We start from the raw sequence: 20456 nt of genomic DNA on the forward strand, positions 1-20456 counted from the left end.
CAGCTGAAACAGGATTTATTCACTATCTTCTACGGGAACCACTCTCAGTAGAAAGACGGGATTTTAGTTAAATTATTTATTTTATTGTACTGAAAAGCATGTCCTTTCATGGAATGTTTATATTTCCCCTTAAAACCCATTGGCCCAAATGACAATTTTTGCTTGCTTTTAGTTACTTTATAGACAAATAAATAAATAAATAAATAAATAATAATCTACATCCTGGATGCATTTCATTCCTTTCAGTGTAGTACTGTGTCAGAAAATAGTCCTATTGATGACATTATCATTCCCTGCATTTGTCTGCACTTGTTTTTGGTGTTTCACTATTTTTAGTTAGCTATAAAAATTACATATATTTTTGAAGTGAGAAGAATTTGGTTGTGAATTCAAGGAAAAACACCCATGGCTATCATCATAATTAGAGAATTAGTTTTTACTCTTTTATGAATAGTCTTTGTACCTGGGCAATGGAAATGTACAGCTCTATGGGTGAGATGTGCTGTTACATTGCATCTCAGAGACTGGATACAGAGAGGTTGTGAGAATCACCACAATCAGTGGCCTGCAGTGGACACATTGGCCATGTGGTCAAGAGGCTGCCCACAAAAGCTGCTATTGTACCACGTGGCTGGGCAGAGATGACGTGTGTGTGTGTGAAAGAAATGGCAATAACAGAACAGGAAGGAAGAGCTACAGCTCCTTTACCATTGTTCCTTTAAATACACCCTTCATATCATTCCCCCAAAACAAGAGAGTAGCTGTAATTTAAATGATTTTTAATTTGTCACTTTAATTCAGTTACACTGAAATGGTGCTCTCAGTCTTAAGTACCTACAGGTGCTTTCTGCAGTGAAATACTATGTTGTTGGCAGGGGGGCAACCAGGGCAGGATGAATTGCTCTGCTGCTTGGGACCGAAGGGATGAAATCCTTTCTTCCAGCAGGGTTTAGCCCTCTGTAACTAACATTTTACTCACCATGCTCCATGCAGAGAAAATATGAAGCAACATTAATTCTCCCTGTTGCTTTATCTACAGGCAGACTCCTTTTTCAAATTGCAAAGCAGCACACAAAAGAAAAAACTGATCATCAAAACCCTTGGAGTTACTGAAGAACATGGTGGCAGAGAGAAATGAAGAAATAAAAAAATTTCCTTATACCCCATTTCATCATTTTGACCCCAAATCCCCTAAACACTGATTACTGGAATATCCTCCACCAAAGGAAAAGAAAAAAAAAAAAGAAAAGGGCTTGATACAATCCCAGAAAGAACTGCCCACAGCAGAGATGCTATAACAAACTCAGTATTTATACTGCACAGGAACATTAATAGTGCACTTGGTGAGAACATATACACTGTATTTGGCCACAGCATTTTCTGCTGTACATGACAGGGTACTAATCTACTTCTTGTAACACTGAGTGCTAAACACAGAAGAGGATTTTGTCACCCAAAGCAACTGCAATAGCTAATAACACAGCAGAAGTACAAATACTGATGCAGATCTTAACTGTAAAAAGCTATTTACAATCTGCAACAGGGAGTGAAGCACAGAAGAGCTAACTAGGGTCATTACTGGGCTGTCATGCTAGCCTCCCTCTCATCTGCTCACAAACCTTTCCCAGCCAGGTTTTCTATTAGAGTTGCCTCTTCAGGCACTGCAGCCCAGAGCTCAGCTCCTGCTCAGCCTGGTGAGCTCTGATTCCTTTTTTTTTTTTTTTTTTCATGGAAAAATCTTTCTAAGGACCTTACCTAAGTGAGTAGCACATAACCCCCAGTACCTTCCTGCAGTACTGCTGCCCAGTACCTTGAGCAGGTGGGTGTGTGGAAGGAATCAGAGGGCAGCAATGCTTATTTTATATATATATATATAATATGTATTATATATAACACACCAGTGTTATATATTGGGTGACAGCAATTTTATGAGTATTAGCAATGATGCTAAAATACAACATAGGCCTCTGAGGACAAACCATGGTCATGTAATTGCAGAAACTGAGATCTCTTTCCCCCTGAAGTAAAGGATCATGTAATTAATTCAAGCACTAATTAAAATTTAAATAATTGATAATATTATTACTAAGGAACTATATATAGCAATGTCAAGAGGCCCAGAAAATCTGGCAGTAATTGAATTAACTGTGGCTAGGGTGTAGCAGTAAGCAACCATCCCACGTGCACATCTGAAAAAAAACGATACCTGGCCCAACAGAAGAAATAGTTCAGGAGGGAGAATAGAATTGTGTTAAGTGAGGAACAGGGCCACACAGCCTGAAGTTGCTCATCAGAAGAGACACGAGCAGCTCAGCTGAGGGCAGGCATGAGATGAAGACAGTGCTTGGTACCATGCAAAGCAGTGGAACAGATGAGAACTGTAATGACAGAGCAAAGAACGTTTTTTAGCATTTCAAATTAAATGGAAATTTCAGCTGTGGATTTGAAATGAGCATAAGAGTACGCTATCCATCACGTTAGGACTTTAACATAAGAATAGTCATGTAGTGCTAATAACTAGCCTATGCTTGTTTCTAAGGCAGAGTTAATGACTTAGTCATCTGGAGGAAGAGAGGGCACAGCAATGGCTAGAGGGGGATAATCATTAGGATGGGACTTGCTATATCTGATGATCGGTCTAGCAGCAGCTGCCAAGCAGAGAAATTCAAGAAGCCCACTGCAATCCTGTCCAGAAGCAAGGAATGCTATCACCAAGGCTCCTGGGGGTCTCTGAACACCCTGAACAACCTGTTCACAAAGGTGGTGGGGATCTGATTCAAAAGGGGAAAGCAGTAGGTGCTGTTGCTTATTTCACCTGCTCTGAATTCAGCAGCTTCTTTGCTATTTTCTAACATCAGGACTCTTGTGGTAAAACCTCTTCCCTCCATCTGCAAGGCTCTTTCCCTGTCTGGCATTCGTGAGTGATTACACGAGGAATGAAAGCTATTCGGAGTGGGGAGAGGTACAAGAAATTCTGTTATTGGTGATCATCATGCACAATTTACACGAGAACTTAAAGCAGTGCAGCTCAGACCCAGGCTTCTGTCGCTATTAAAAAGAATTACTATTTAATGAGCTTCTATTTTCATTAATGGTGTGAGATTAAGGCTGCTTGCCACCAGGTGAATACTAATAGACAATCTTTAAGCAAATGAGGCCCTCATTCCCTTAATTTTAATTTATGATAGAATAAAACATGCTTTCTAATTCTCCATTTTGTTAAGCAGAAGCTTCACTGCAGATTTCTTGCTTCAGCAATTGAAAGCATTTGATTTTACTTTGTCCCCTTTTCCTTTAAGGCTTTATTTGACGGAAAAAGTTTTATGATAAAAAATGAATAGAAACATTACGATGAAATAATTAACTACACGGAAAGCTCCTTTCAGTTTAAATATTCCACTGTCGTGCGTGAACTGAGGGCAAACCAGAGAAATGAGCCTGGCTCAGAGCAAACGTGGGGCTGGCAGGTGAGGTCTGTTGGTGTAGCTACAGGAACAAGTTACCATGAGATTCACAGCACATTAACTGCACCATGGGAGCTGCCTGTGCACATGCCTCCTCCCGAGCTAAGCGTGCAGCTCACTCCCAGGAGGCACTGTATCTTCCCACCTGCAGTGTACAGAAGGTCTCCACACTGGTAGGGGCACCTGAAGGCAAATAGTGAGGTAAATCCGTGGAAGCTTATGAGGTCTTCCTCCCAAGGCCTGCTGAGGGCGGGAGGCATGAATACACGTTTGCACATCTAACTGGGTTACTTTAGCTTACTCTGCAGCAGGAACTGGACCCTAAGCACCAGATGGGTGCCGAGGGTCTCTAAAAGCCATATACAAATAATGGGATGGGGAAGATGGAGCCAGGATGCAGAGAGGAATCTGACACAGAAAAGTAATGGATTAGACGAAAAACCTTTTCAGCAGCAGTTTGGGGAATGATTATACTTGTTGAGAACAAAGAAAACAGTGTTGTAGCAATCAAAGACATAAAGAGTGAGCAAGAGCTCAGAAAAAAAAAAAAGCATTTTAGTTGTTAGGATGCACTCAGTAGGCCATATCTTAGAGAAGAAATACCTGCAGTTCTTAGAAATGTCCAATACAAAATAATGTCTAATTATGGTTTAAATGGGAGGCAGGGCACTAGTATTTTTCACAGTAAAATAAGGTAGTAAGGAAGGCTTAAAATGAGAAAATTAAGAGAGCTCTGTTAGCCACCATCAGCTTGAGCTGAAGGGTAAGATACCCACAAAGGGGATGGTAAATTTTATTTTGGACTGAATGAATCACAGTATGGACTGAATGTATCACAGTGGTCAGTCTCAGACAGCTGAACAGATACTGTAACTGAATTTATGTTTGTAAAGGGGTAAAAGAGTGAATCATAACCAGAACCTGCTTAAATTTCTGTGATTTGTGTGTGTGTGTGTGTGTGTGTGTGTGTGGGTTTAGCAGCACTTACATGTTGTGCAAAACTCTAAGCAAAACTGCAATAATCTATTATCCATCCTGAGCTAAATGGCCTTTTTAGAAGGCTGTATTTATACAACCATAGCTAAATTAATTGGGATGACAGAAAGCATATGATAAGATTTTTCAATTTTGAATGTAATTATAATCTCCCTTTAACCCATCCCTTCTCCGTAGTTGCATTATTTATGTAATTGCATTATTCCAAGGTCAAAATATAATAATAAATTATAATCAGTTAAAGCACTCAGAGGTTTCTTTCAAACACATGTATTCCAGAAACAATTATATTTTACTTGAAAAGCGAGAATGCTCAGCTCTCTTATTATTATTGGTGCTCAGAGCACAACGATCATATTTTATTCAACATCCTTACTGTTCCAGATAGGTGCCTGGCAAATTGCTCTGAACATTTTCTATTGCAATTATGGACAGATCGCTTAAATGTGGAATCCAATAAATGGAATGGCACTGTGGCATGGGATGGGCTTACACATAAGAAAATGTAAACAGGCTTAACTCCCCACCCCGTGTCTAACGGTGTGCAAAGTCCTCAGACTGTGCAGAGATTATCAACAGGTAGTCACAATTTTCCTTCCGTAACAATGCTAAAAGGAATGAGCCACGAATGGCTGGCTAGAGAACAACAATTACTGACATTTTTAACTGTACAACACTAACTGGTAACTTACAGCCTTTTTACTTACAGGCCTTGTTTATTTCTACTCAGAACTAATTCCGTAATCTAACTGACCGCTGAAGTCCATCTGCTGCCCAATTCCCGTAAAGCTCAGGAGCTCTCTCTTCTCACAGGTTACAGAAGCCATGAGACCCAACAGAGCACCAGGACATGGAGTGAGCTAGTTTGTTTGCTTCATCTTGGCTTGTGTCCATGCATTTTCCTTCTAGTTCAATATTGTACTGGGACAACCACCACCATTTAGAAGAGTCATTGCACTGTGTTCTACTGGATGCCTTTTTTTTCCCCCCTAATTTTCAAAGAGGATGCAACAGTCATCCTATTGATTCAGATCCAGCAGAAGATATCATAAAAGACTTATAAGATATTTTTTTTTGTGTGCGTGTCCTTGGGATCCATTACTATTTTCAATCAAGTCAAAGGAACTTAATTACACAGAAGGAAGCTCTCCATCTAATTCCACATCTGGTCTGATAAGGTGGGCTGTGCAGGTGGTGCTTGAACCTCTGGCTTAGGTTTTCAAAGGAAAGACACTCAAGTGGACCTTACCCAGACAAATTTTACAGATCCTTGACCTTTTCCTTTCAAGCTTGACTAAAAACTACAGTAGCTACTTTTACATAAACACATAAATTAGAAGAACTGGGGTGATCATTTGGCTTTACCGTAACGTGGACAACAATCAGAACTAAAATCAGATCATTTTAGAGAAAAGGCCACAAAAAAAAAAAAAAAAAAAAAAAAAAAAGAACACTGATTCTAAGTTAATGAACAAGTATAACACAGTAAAACCTCATCCTCATTTTTAGTCATGGTATCTTTCAGAAACCAAACCAACAGGTTTGAACGCAAAGCGAATCTGGTATTTTGCTTCTAAAAATCTTTTGCTTTATGCCTGCCCCTCCCTCTCCCCCATAGTTTTGCATTTTGTCTGAAGCTTCAGAGTTTGCCCTTCCAATTTTGTTGTTTCAAAAGTCCTTCAGAATTTCTGCAAGCAAAACTTTATGGCACCATTCAAAGCTTCCCTTAATTTCCAGAGCTGATCAGGAGGGAAGCTGGCCCTGCAGGTATTAACTGGCAATTTGGATTAAAATGCCTCATTTAAAGAAATTACTCCATGGATGAATGACTACCTTGCAGGAAGAGAAAAATAAACTGAAGGACCATTGAGCTGGCATATGTTTGTGACCTGCAATAGAAGATCCCTGGGAATAATCGCAGACAACTGCAAAAAGAAACCTACTTTGCAAAAGCAGCAGGATGAACAATGGGCATATCCCTGGTTTAGCTCCAGGGTGGATTTGGCCCTGAGTCTTTCGTCCTTGCTGGAGCGAGCTGTGAGAATCTGTGCTTTTACTTCAAACGTGCAGCAGTCAGAAAGAAGTCTGGAGAGCATTTTATCCTGAAAATTACAAGTAGAGGAAAGAAAGAATAGCACTGAGAGAGTATGACTTTCCTTATTCTGTTAAAGTTTCCCCATTTTACTACAGAACGAGAAAGAAGATGAGGTACTAACAAGAGCCAGACCATTTTCCAACAAGTTTACAACTTAAGTACACAAGGCACACAAAATGGAAAAGGAAACGCTTCAGTCCCAGTTTTAAGGATGGTTAACCCAGGGATTAACAGACAACTGTGACCTGTTCAGAGGGAGCCTGTGCTGTGGAGCTGGAACACACACCAGAAACCTCTTGCATATCTTCTCTTTCCATGTCATCAGTATTTTTCTGTTATACATTTAAAATTGCTTTTCATGGACAGCCACGAATATCCTCACTTTCATCTACTTTTTAGCAGAAGATTCTGCCTTCCATCTCTTTGTTTAAACACATATGAGAGGAAACAGTCTAACAGTGAAATGAGGATGAAATCCTGTACAGAGGAGGGCTGGTGGGGACAGACAGAGCCATCTTTGTTGGTGTTGTCAGATCTGCACCTTCAGAGCTCATGGGTCAAGTAAAGGTTCATAATGTCATTTCAGATCTGCACCTTACCTGAGCTGTGTTCCCCCAAAGTAGTTTCAAGCAGGGCAGTTGTTCAGAGACTTGATTCACAGTGAAAGGTAACTCAGTATACCATAAGCTATAGGTGTACCCTTAAGAAAGTAGTACAAGTCCTAACTCCTGCAGGCGTTAAGAGGAATTTCTGCGACTTTTCCAATAAATGCTTCTCAGAACAGTAACTTGACTGTACTTAAATTCCTATTTTGCTCTCACAAAAAGAAAAAAAAAAAAAAAAGTACCCTGTTTCTACAGCCAATCTATTTTAAACTTCAATTTCCTGTGCCTGCTAAAAAGACACCTGCCAGCTCATTTGGAAGGCCCAATCAGGTGCAGAAAAAAATGAAAAAATATCCCAGGCTTCCCCAACACAATTAATTCTTACTGAACCTTCTTGATTAGCTTATTTTTGTCAAGTAATTAAGATCTTTAGCAAACTACTCGTATGTTCAGGTTATAAATGTCATTTATTTTATACACCCTTTTTCAAACCTGCCAAATAATACTAAAGTGATGCCACAGAAGTGGGTGGATGATGAGAAGACGGTGGAATGGAAAAAGCCTGACAGCTTCCAAAGGGGAGAGGAAGGAAGCTGAGGGCTACAGGCAGGGAGCTGTTGGGAGATGAGGGAAGGAGAACCAAGGAGAGAGAAATCACAGAGCAGGAGGGGAATACAGGGAGGGGAAAGTGGAGAGGAGAGAGAAGGCATGACCTGGAGAGGGAGTAAATAAGATGACAAGGAGGATGTCCTGGGAGCACCACCCATACCAGGCCATGGAGACAAAAGGGGTTGCTTCAAGCTCTGCAGTCTCCCATCAGTAGTGCCTGTGACTGTCATGGCTGTTTTTAAACCAGAGGCCCTATTTCCATTTTTGCCACCCAAACTTTTCCACTCAGCGTGGCCCTGCTGCAGGCTGGGACTGTGTCTCTGCAGTGCTCACAGAGGCCTCAGTCTCAGTGCCTCTAACTGCTACTGAGAGACAAATTATTATAAGTAGGAGAGAAAGAAGAGAAAGATCCCAGTCCCAGGGCTTTTTCCTATCATGTATATCATCTATCTTTTTAAATAATACATTCATCCATTAAATGGGGGTTTAAGAAGAAGAAATGCTCTGGCTCTTTTAAAAGCAGTGTACACAATTGCCATTTTTTCTCTGACCATTTCATTGCTCTGTTTATGGTTCTTTTACCACCCATAAAATTCAAACTTTTTAAATAAAATACTTGAGCTGCAGAGAAAAGGTTTTCATCTCCTTAATGAATACAAATGTCTCTAATCCACTTTACAAAACTTGAAGCCTATAAACGTACCGTGGGTGTTTGACAATGTTTGTCTCCTTTATTAGTCATGTACTACAGCACTGCAATGTTTTTTCACCTTGGGTTTTAAGCTCCTCTCTCTGGACATTAATTGCTCGCTGGCGGGCTTGGGATTGCAGTCCTTCTCCCCCTCCTTCCTGCCTGTCAGACCTGCACCAAGCTGGATGGTTTGAGATCCAGGCTTTCTGAAGGGAGGCACTGCCAAAATCAGGAAGACATATCCCTGAGCATCACTGCTACTGTGCCCACCAGCAATGCCAACGTACAGCACATTTACATCCTGGCAGATCCCAAAGCAGGTGCGTCCCATGCTGCGGCTGAATGCTTACAGCAGCCCGTAGACCTCTCCTGCTCTGCCCAGACTCCAGAGGGACAAGGCACAAACAGGACCAACGAGTAAGGAAAGGAGAAAGAAGGCACTTCATGTGAAAAAGGTTTGCTTTGTATCTTAAGAGGCTCTATATTCATCAGAGCAGCACAATTGGAATCGTATCTCATGACAACAGAAGTAATAAAAGAGAAAAGATTTTGTCAGAGAGAAAAAATAAGGAGGTCTCTCCATCACCACTGGCCCAGTGGGAGAAGTCAAATCTTTCACATAGCAGTGAAATTCAACTCAATTAAAGACAGACCCTAGGCACTAGCATCGCCTGTGTTCTGGAAGTTATCACCACAGAATTATCAGGTTTTCAGGTACACCTCAAGCACTCTTAGCTTTTTGTGGAGAACTAGACTATTTGCATGCCCTTCAGTGTACCCATAGTATTTACTAAGCAATTACAACTGTTAATATGATCTAATACGGTGTTGCTTCAGAGCTCCAGTTGCTTAGAGAGCTTGCAAAGGGTTTTCCTGCAGCTTCATGCACCACTGCCCTTCCCTCCTCACGAGCCGCTACAAAGCACAGCAATATTGCACGGCGACACACCAGACCCTTGGCTTCACCGCTATGTCTTATGCAAATGTTTTAAGGCTGACTGATTGCTAATCTGGGAAGAGGGAAAGAACTTCTCACCTATTAATAACCTCTGCATTTATTTTCTTCCTCTGCAGCATGGGCACTGCTCTCCTGATAATTCCCAGCTGGCAATAATCCTGGGCTTTCAGACCCCATCAGCTTCTCCTGTGCACGGGCACTGAGGCAACAACTGAAATGTGTTAAATATTAAGTAGCAGAGACTTCTAGAAAACCTCTTTAGAGGTTTAGGGATGAAGAACTTTATCTTACCAGTAGAGAACTTTTGAAAACAAACAGATCTTCCTTAATGAAAAAGTACTAATAAGAGCTCATGGCTTTTTGTTACAAAGCAAAGGGTTGTCAATAGCCTGTGTTCAGGACTCCTAATACAACAGACCTACAACAAAATCTACTACCAGTGACACCAGTCATCACTAGATGAGGACTCTCACATGCTAAATGGGTCTGTCTGACCTTTAAGGAGGCTGTTTTATGAATCTTCTGGCCATTTTGACCAAACAGCTTTAAAAACTGCAACAAAAAGCTTCTATCAAATGGTCCATTTGATTAACCCTAGCTATCACTTACCTGCACCTTTACAAGTACAGCACAGAAAAAATGGTATACCAGTTACAATGAGACAGTAGCTGTAAAGGATCTGTCAGAACACATCACACCACTAACAGGAGTGATAAACAAACCATTAGTGCTTCATGCTTTTCCTCAGTAAAAAATAACCTTTCCTTACATTAAGTTATAGCATTTCATTTAATAAAACAAGTAACTAAAATTGGATCCATCTGCTGTTATAGTTATCAAATACCCCACATATAAATCATGATTCTCTCTCAATACAGTGACACATGAAAGTTCATAATGACCTAATGTCATAGGAATAATAATAACTGATAACAAAACAATTGCCATCAATATTAAGATGTATACTGATGTATACATCATCGCTTTCCTGATCTTCATTTGTTACTGAAATTAGTCCTCCAATTCATCAGTAGGAATTATGACCAAATAGAACTTCAATTTGGCAAAAATGGAAAGGGATTCATCATCAGATTTATAAGAAAGAGCAGAATAAATCAGAGAGTGTCCTTTGAACGAATTAAAATTATGGCAGTAATGAACTGTAATGATAAGTGTTGGTTTCATGCTAACATAGATTCAGTAATTTACCTCTTTGTTGTTTGGTTCACTTGAAGAGACTCAAGCAAGCACTTGAACTACTACCATCAGTTCTTTGTTCCCACAAACTCAGATTTCAGAGTTTGAACTACATCCAGAATTGCCTGTTTGGTGGTGGAGTATAAATTCACTTTAGTATGTGAGGTACAGCAGCACTGCTGTTGAGAAAACAAAATAAACCAAACCAACCCCCACCTATATGAACAGATGAGAAAAGCAGCAGGAGAGAACTTCTGTGGTTGTAAAGGGAGGAATTAAAAGTAAGGACAGTTCTGTAACAGCCGTGGAAACTCCTGGCTGTACACTGAACTGAAAATACCAGGTAACCTTCCCAAAGTGACAGCAGTTCACCTACCACCCCCAGTACTGCACAGCATGAGTTGCATTACATTGGGTCATCACTGAAAGCACAGAAGTAGCTCCAAGAAGCGAGCACTGGGCAAGATGCTAAGCTGACAACCATATCTTGGCACAATTTGACAATAACATAAATAAAATAAAATAAAATAAAATAAAATAAAATAAAATAAAATAAAATAAAATAAAATAAAATAAAATAAAATAAAATAAAATAAAATAAAAAAATAAAAATAAAAATAAAAAAGCTTTACTTTGTAGAGTGGATATTTTATCATGATTAGGCCCTGATTTCCTGGTAGGGAAGAGGAAAGGAGTTTTTCCCTTTTCTTAGCTCTGCATGAGTTTCTTGTGATGGTGACAGCCACACCAAGACCAATGCTGTGCCTGCTGCTGAAGAGAGCTATGACTCCTTTCCCTCCTTCTCTTTTCCTCCCCAGAGGTAATTTTCAGTGCAGGTAGTGATGTGAATAAGGTGAACACAGACATTTTATGGATCATTTATCATAGTTATGCTAAAGCAAGGAAACATTCAATTGTGGTTAAAGAAAGGCAAGAACTTTGGGAAGAAGTTTTAAAACTTCGACCTGTTTGCTGCATGCATTTTACCTTTTCAGAGTGGGGTTTAACAAAAATAAATATTCTTGAACTATTTGAAAACTCATTACCTCCAGGCAATGCATTAATTCCTACTGGAGCTAAAATGGCGAAAATAACAAACAAAGCTTTCCATTTCTTGGAGTTAGAACCGCACACTGGAAGATAGTAAGCACAGCAGTAATGCCATAAATTATTGTAAATTGAGTACCTATCTGTAATTTTCATTTTATTCCTTCCTGACAGATATTAGGTTGAATTTGATTATGTTTTGTGTGTACTAAAGTGGAGTTGAAAGAGACTAAATATGCAGCTCCCTGAAGGAAACACACGGCAGTTAGGATAGGGAGCAGGTTATTGTGGCTGCAAGTATCCATCAGCTAAGAGCACACCAGGAAAGTAACAAATGAGTCAGGCTTTCTGGCTCTTCCTGATCATGTCATTGATTCCCTATGTGACTTTTTAGAAGTCATTAACAGCATAGGTTTTTACTAAGAATTTTGGCGTGTGCAAAGTTTGGACATTAATGCAAATTAGGTTTTTGTTACTGGAAAAGGCTTAGGAGATGTGGACACTGATTACAGGAAAAGAGAATGATGTGAAATTTAGCACATCATTGCCATTACAGTGCAATCCTTTTCAGGGATGTGGCTCATTCACCTGGTTTTTACTGTTCTGATGTGTGGAAGAAGAGCAATCTTTCTGTGGGTAAAAAGCAGGAGCAGCATGCTACCATGTCAGGTTTAGTGCTGGGGACAAGGAAGGATACAGCCAAAGCTCACTGCTCACCTGCAGCTCTGACCTGGCAAACCAACCCTCAGTAGCCCCAGGCACTCAGAGGCCACGCGAGCATAAAATTGTCTTTGCAATTAGCCAGACATTTCAGATCTGCAGATTTTTTACGTGATTGCTTAGAGTACACCATGCAGTACCATCTACATAAATAATTCTAAAACCTCCCAGATGCCTTCTGCTATTAGAAACATCTGTCAATCCCAGCTGAAATTGACCTCTTGCTCCAAATATCTTGTACCTTATACCTACTGAAGAAGCAACAAAACACGGCTTGCACAATTTTGACCTAAGCATCCAATCAATGAACGCTTAAGACATTTGTTTTGATGCTTCTGTTGACTGGGGAGCAGATCTCTTTTGTGCTGGCTGGCCTGGCTTTGAGTGTCTTACCTGACAAGGATATCTTACCTGAAGAGGATACGCAGACATCCCAACTACGTGATTTAAGGCTAGAAAAAGAATCTGTGCATCCTCTGCATGAAATGGGGTAAGAAGGTACTTAAGGAGGAGATATAATAGGAGGCAAACGAAGCAGGAAAGGAAGCAAAAGTAAATACACGTTAGAGAAGCAGCTGGATCACCTTTCCAGTGACACGGTCTTTGATTTGCTTTTGACCCACACTGCTCTGCTTTTAGGACTTGGTTCAGTTTTGCTGTCATCTTTAGTGCCTGTTGCTTCTCCTTTGTGAGGGGAAACACTGTGTAGTGCTCAAAAAGAAGTGGCGGAATCAACCTACGTGAGTTTAAACATAAATAAATAAATAAATCAGTGATCAGGGGTCTGCATTTAACCATGAAGATGTTTAGCTGTAGGCTGAAGAGGGTGAGCAGAATCTGGATCCAATTTTTCTTTAACACAAAGAATTTCAGCTTGGTTTTAGCCTTCACTCGACATCCTCACCTGCACAGCATTTCACCTGGCAGCAAGGTTAGCATTCACACTGTTGTGCTGTCTGCTGTTAAACACCTGCTACAGCCCTCTCTTGGGGTGAGTGCATTCCTGTGCCGGGGGAGCGATTCCCCCGCCCAGGGTAAATGGCTGTAATCAGCCATTCTTCTTTCAGAATGGAAAGTGAGATTAAATGTAAATGATATTACAGTGTCTTCCTTTCACTTAATCTTGCAACATGGGAAAACATGTTTTCTTACAATACATTTCATCTACAGAAAAAGCACTTTCCAAGACATCTTTTACTTTGCTGCTGACACATATTAGCATCTAAAGCAGAAAACCCTTCCATTATTAATTTTCAAACAATGAAAACACTATTCCTCCTCAAACCTGTTGCCTGCTATAGATCTTAATCACTTTCAGTCCCACTATGGCAATGCCTGCTGCAGTGAAACAAGGCTTTGACAGAATCTGTCACCCTGGGAAAAATTATTTTCTTCTCAGTGGGCTCCACAGCATTAAAAAAATTATAGTAGCATATGCCCTCCAATATATTTTATTGAATCCTAAATGCTAGAAATGAACATAAACCAAATTCTGAATAGTTTTCAGCTTCCCATTAAAGTTCTGCCATGGAAGCATTACTAGGGCAAGCTGCCAGATACAAAGAGAGTAGACACCAGTAGACACCGTTAGGAAGGACACAATCTTTTATGCTTTTTCTATTTATAAAGAGGTTGCAGACAAAACACGTGGCTGGATAACCCATCTAATTGCATTCAAGTCATCTTTTTAGGCCACAAAATAGGGGTGATATTTTCCATATTTTTCAGGCGGTTTTGAGACTATAAAATAAGGAACTTTCAGTGTACAAACAAAAGAGTTCCTATACCCACTGCTGAAAACCTTAAGTCAAACATAAACCTGAAAATATGGTAGAAAAGATGTGTTGGAATACATGAAATAAACAGATTGAAAGAAAGTGCTTCTGGCTCTAACAAAAAATGCCAACATCTCAAGTGTCCCAGAGGTAGACGTGCCTGGGAACACCAAGACATTTTTGCTGCTGGAGCTTTCCTTCTAGCTGGGACCTCACACAAAGTGCTCGAGAAAGGCAGACAAACTTTCTGGTTTTATCCCTGAATATTCTTGCATGCACAGACATTGCTGCAAGACGTACATGTGTTAATCTGGGGTATTCGGATAAAAAGAAAAGGATCAGAAACTCTGCTCCTGTATTCGGTATCAGGAACCTTCAGCCATTAAAGCAGTTGATGAAAGGAACCAGCAGCCCTGTCACGTCACCATGCACCAGATTAGCACCGTGGCACTGTTCCACTGCAGACTGAAGCAAGGGGTAAGGTAACTACAGACGTGTTACTCAAATCCAGTGCACACTATTCTGATCCTTTTTTTGTCCACTCTCCTTTTTGACCCGGTAACTGTTGAAAACATCAGCGTGTAAGAAAACCTCTAAAATGATGAACACAACTGTGCACACAGATATACTCTAGATCAATCTCTTTCCCTGCATGACCAGCGTGCACATCTACAGAAATAAGAAAGTGACTCAAATACTTCACATTTGACCTATCTGCTCTCATTTTGGTAATTATTCAAATAATTTGCCTGAAGTTTTCATCTCCTCTCATCTTTTACATTAATTTTTATATTAACCATTAGTAAAAGGCCCTGGAGCGTGGACAGCTGCTGCCTCGAGCTCTGTGAAGGACGATGGCTGGGTGTATGATGATGGTATGCAACAAAGGCTGTGTCTATAAAGGAAACCAACATTTGCGTGCTATTTCATTGAAATTTTGACCCACACAACGTGGTATTGGTAATGTAGTTCTATTTAATTGCAAAAGGAAAAAAAAAAAAGGGGTGGGGAGAGGGAAGGTTGGTTGGGGGCTAACTGTGATCTCGGAGAGATGACCTGGTTCCATTTTCCATGTCTTCTCCACTTCCCAGCTCCTCTGCTTATTACTGTAGCACAGTAACATTCATTGCTTTATATACCTCATTTTGCATACTTTTTATGTATCACTCACACTGTACACCAGCACATGAGTGTTTCACGCTCATGAGATGCAGTGCACAGAATTTTATTTACTCTGGATTTACACCAGCATCACATCCTTCCCCTCAGCTTGTGTCCTGTTAAAGGTTACAAAGATAACCTTTTTCCTTTAACCTTCACCTGCAGACAAATGCAGACATACTGCAATTTTCTATGCTGATGGCAAAATAAAAGCAAAACAATTTCGTTTATATGTGGAGCAAATGTGTCCTAAAGGATACCTTTACACTAATGGTTCCCTGTTCTTCCTGGAGCTCTTTACCAATACCTTGCATACTGTCAATTGCTCAGTTGGGCTCTATTAAAAAACAAACATCTAGCTACTGTGAAATTTGGCTTTATATTCAATAATATTGGATTTTAATTATCTCTTTCTCTATTCTCCTTTATTTTAACTATCTTATTGTTTATCTTGATAAATTAACTGTTTTTTTTTTCTTTTTTTTTTTTTTTTCTTTCTTCTACTTACACACCATCTCTACAGCTAATCATTAGCATGCACTACTTTCTACTTGTACTAAAGCTACCTTCTTTACCTCCCCTGTTACTAATTACTTTTAAACTCTCTCCTGCTGAACATTGCTTCCCCAACAGGATCCAGCTTAACAGTCTGGGTAAGCAACTGGGTGCCATAATCGAGATGAGGCTGCATTTTGTCCCTCAGAGAGGCAGAATGCCTTCCCAAATTTCTGGTCTGACCTTTAGAAGAGAATTTGCTGGGAAATAAAGGCATGGGCTATGAATTACACACAAATTTATACACGAGACGAATTGCCTCATCTATACAATATGGCTTCCCAGTTAGTTTGGCAGCAACCTGAAAATGCAAAACAAGAAGAGCATCTGGACATCTTTTTAGTATCACCGCTAAAAGCACTTCTCTGCAGATGGAGGGCTCAGGGGCTCCATCTCAGCAGGGCTGACCTCACTCAGCCACTGCAAGCCGGCTCATCCCACAGAAATGGATTTTACTTCCTATAGTCAGGAGAAAGGTGGCTCTGTGAGTTCCTCCTCCTCCCAGCCAAGCTCTTTTTCTGCCCAAAGCCATCCCTAACCAGCCAGTACAAATTTCAAAGGAATCAACTGCCACTGTCCCTCCTCTTTCTAACAGCTCTGGGGCACACTGGTGGGCTTTCATCTTTTCTGTGCTTAAATGCACATTTCCCATAATTTACAACAGTTTGGGGTAAAGTGGGGCATTTTCTCTGCTCAGCTTTTTTGAGATAAAGAAAACATACCAGAGACCCTGTCTTTGTTACGGACAGGTCTCTCCACACACATCTGCTGTATGTTTCTCCTGACTGCAGGAATGCCCAGACGCTACTTCTGCTGCTGCTGCTTTGTACCCGAGTAAACATTTCATTCTCCTCTTCCTGTCTGCACTCTGCTACAGTCCTCAGCAAACCCACCATGCCATCCTTCAAAATTTGGATGAGACTCTTAGCATTTCTATTGCTTGAACAAGAATGTCTGGATACTCTATGTTCACAATTAATGCCAGGTACATTTCTGAAGAAAGGGCAGACAAGCAGGGCCAAAGGCAAGTGTGTACTTTACACACTTTCCTGAGCGGACGATAAATATAACGTTGTGCTCTTGGAATAATGATGTTGGCACGTACTTAAAACAACTGCTGTAGACAAACACCAGAAATTTTGTCAGCTTAAAAAGAGACTATGGGAAATGAGCAGATTATACTGTAGTTTCAGGAGAGCTGATTGTCACGTCAGTTTGGAAGTGTGGCAGACAAAGTTAGTCGAGATCACTTACAGAGGAAAACCTCACATCAGAGTGGATTTACTGCTTGAATCAGACTCAACTCTACAGAGGCCATGGCCGTCACTAGCCAGAGTCAGCAATGTCAGAAGTGGTACAGCAAGCAAGGGTACAGCAAGCACTGCTCCAGCTACATGGCTGTTCCGGATGGCGGCTTAAAGTGCAGCCTATGGAAAATTACAATACTGTGGACACATGCTCAGCAGACTCCAAATAGACAGGGAAAACTTTGCTACCACTGTGTGCTCAGACAGTATACGGGAAATTGTGCTGCACGTCCTGCAAGAGAAATTCATTGCAAGCACTGCATGAAATGGGACATTTTGTGACCGTATGTCCTAGTGCTCCAAATGAGCGATAGGTATAAGAAATTACTTATGCCAGAGGTTCTGGTTATGAGCGTCAATAGAAATAACCCTAGATTCAGTGAGCAGATAACTACATATACTGTTAATGTTTCGACTGTACTGGGAGAGTCACAAGCCATTGAACTGATGTCAGCCATGAGCTCTGCAGTCTCTGTACTACTCAAATCTGCTTATTTGCAAAACCATTGAAATTTTGCTGCCTACAGACCTGAGGTTATGCTTAGTGAGCTAGCTAAGGCACTGAGTTCTTCTGCTTGGTTACCTGCTTGTAAATACCACTTCAGATTGTGCAGCTGCTGAACACACTGCCATGTTTAGCAGCAGTGCTAAAGGCAGGCGCTTTCCTGAACTGAAGATGTAAATAATAAATAAGTGTATTATACCAGCAAATATTAGTAAATCACAGGCTCCATGTTTACCTATTCTTATTATAGGAGAGACTACTGAGAAAGGACTGTGCCAGAAGTTTGAGTCCAGAATTCTAATTCAGCATAAAACAGTATCTGCACTATCAACCTGTCATTTTCCATAAGAGGTGCTGCATCATGAAAGCTTGAAACAAACGTCCAGAATGACATTATCAAAGAAAGTGAATCTTCTGACTCGTGCTCATCAATAGTGGTGACAAGGAAGAAGATTGGAGAGATTTGTCTTTGCATGGACTTGAGAGCTAATCTAAGTTATAATGATTGATAGGCAACACCTCAACACAGAAGCTGTGTTTGCAGAACTCAGTGGTATAAAGGGTTTCTCTACCCTTGATCTGCAGTATGGATGAAAATAATACAGGAGGAGAATGGGGAAATAATACACAATGGGTTTTACCTCCACTTCTTACATGTCCATAAATAGACGTGTATCTACATCCATTTGCTGTCACAGAACGATGCCCATGATTCTCAGCTACCAGCCTTACAGTTATACTGTAATTTTACCAAATTCCCTTTGGGAAGACAGCAAATGACTTTGTCTTCTCTTTGGCACATCAAGTTACTCCAATAAGACTGAAATCCAACCTAGACAATGCTATTCACCTTAAGAAAGTCCCATCATCCCAAGCCCCACATTTCTAACTCCTGCACCACAGTATGGGACATCGTATCTTGACTGTTTTCATTAAGAGCATTACCTTACAGTACCTCATGCTTGGTTTTGAAAACGCTGCATTGGTAGTTCTGAAACATTTGGAAGCCGGTTTTGAAACAGTAGTGAAAACTCTTGCGTTGCCTACAGTTGTGGCTACAGATCCTGCAGGATTATATAACTGAGATATTATTTGCCCTGTCTCAAAGATAAACACCACTGTTTTTGCATATTTATATAATTTGTTTATTTAAATATTTACATGTTACAGAATACAGGTAGTACAGGAAAATGCAGAGGTAATGTTTGGGGCCATAAATTTAAATACTTTACAGATCACTGCTCTTTGATCCATGAGAAGTGGTCTGGGTAGGTGGGAACTTGAGCTGTCTAATGATCAGCAAAGTGACCATTGCAGAAAGAACTGGAAACATGAAAGCTTAGCTCAATTACCCTACGGGCCCAGAGAGACAGTAACTTGGTATCATCAGTTGCACAGTTACCAGTACACCACCACAGCTACAGGAGTGAGTTAAAGGTGTCTGGTTAGTGGTCAAGATAAGAAAAACAACAAAACATTTTTTGTCCTTAGCAATCCCAAATGCTATTCATCGTAAGTGCACTACCAGCATACCTGAGAGTTCAGAATGAAATTGCCTTATAAGATGGACGATACATAGTGGTGGACTTATAATTCCTAAATGCTTAAGGAGTAAATCTCTTAAAGCCAGTACTAACAACTATTTCCTCTATAGCTCCATGGTACCAGGACAGAAATGCCCATCACACAAGGCTTACTGTCTGAGCTGATCCAGAGGAATAAGATTTCTTCCTGTCATTTGCTCCTAAGGGTGCTTCTTGCCCCTTGGAAACACGTAGGGAAATAGGATGCTGCCTCTCAGTTTTATCTGACTGTCCCCAGACATAACAGTATGCAAGCAGTAATATGCTGCTCAGCTTGTAGGATAGAGCAAAATACACGGCCTTTCTCAGGGCTTTGCTGTACTGCCAGCTCCAGGTGACATTCTGGTCAGAGGAGGCCAGGAAGCCCCAAACCACCCTAATGAATGAGGCAAGGCTCTTCACAGGGGCAGCAGGAACAACAGGCTATCTTGTAGAAGCAGCATTTCCACTAGCATCATGGTATGGCACAAGGTCATCTGTGTTACCATGTAAATCAAAGTGAATTTTTAATCATCTGCTCATATGTGCTGCTGCCTAGGAATTTAACAAAGATGCAGAGCAGTACAATTAACTGAGGGAAGAAAATAATGAGATCTTAGTTGTATTTCAAAACATAATAATGGTCCAGATCACTTGGCTAACTTCCTCCAGATGTGACTGAGGTTTCGATCCAGCAGGTACCCCTGCGATACAGGGTACCCCCACAAAGGACCCATCACCTGCTTTCCCTGAGAGGTGGAAGGCTCCCTGGGCATTACATGGCATTTTCCTCTGTGTCAGCAGGCGGTGTTTTCCCCTTACAAAGGCTACTTTCATCGACTACATCCAGGCTTGGAGCAACAAGAGCTCTTCACAACTGCTCTCTATGTGCAGCCTAAGAATAATAATAATAAAAAAAAAATAATTATAATAATCTGTCTGTAAATTACATGCCATGATAACACATGTAACTGGAAAGACAATGCCTGTGGGATGCTTATGGCCAGCAGATCACCCCACACGTCAGCTGGGACACAATCCCCATCCCCTGTCTGGCAAAGAGAGCTTCATGGGAAGGACTGGGCTGCTCTGCCCCAGGGAGCTGCTCTGCACAGTCCCTCTGCACCTCACTCAAAGGCAGAGGCATTACAAGATCCTGAATCCATTGAATTCACGCAAGATCCCCAGTAGGGTTCTGTCTAAATAAGG

At 40.8% G+C, this 20456-nt stretch overlaps 1 protein-coding gene and 1 long non-coding RNA gene across 3 annotated transcripts in view; both read right to left on the minus strand.

The window, feature by feature from the left end:
- The window catches only part of LOC311439598 (uncharacterized protein), a gene marked incomplete at both ends in the record, with an annotated part of 94256 nt that extends 85465 nt beyond the window's left edge, over window positions 1-8791 (minus strand). The window contains 2 exons of the mRNA XM_084525491.1: window positions 6404-6562; window positions 8540-8791. Coding sequence (XP_084381617.1) covers window positions 6404-6562; window positions 8540-8791 — 411 coding nt within the window. The remainder of the gene's footprint in view (window positions 1-6403; window positions 6563-8539) is intronic.
- Window positions 8792-18806: 10015 nt separating this feature from the next.
- LOC311439549 overlaps window positions 18807-20456 on the minus strand; it is a 235701-nt gene continuing 234051 nt past the window's right edge. For both annotated transcript variants that reach the window (XR_014694799.1, XR_014694800.1), the window contains one exon: window positions 18807-20142. This is a non-coding gene — a long non-coding RNA (uncharacterized lncRNA). The remainder of the gene's footprint in view (window positions 20143-20456) is intronic.

This window comes from Aythya ferina (assembly GCF_964211825.1).
Source record: "Aythya ferina genome assembly, chromosome: 7".
NCBI classification, from domain to species: Eukaryota; Metazoa; Chordata; class Aves; order Anseriformes; family Anatidae; genus Aythya; species Aythya ferina.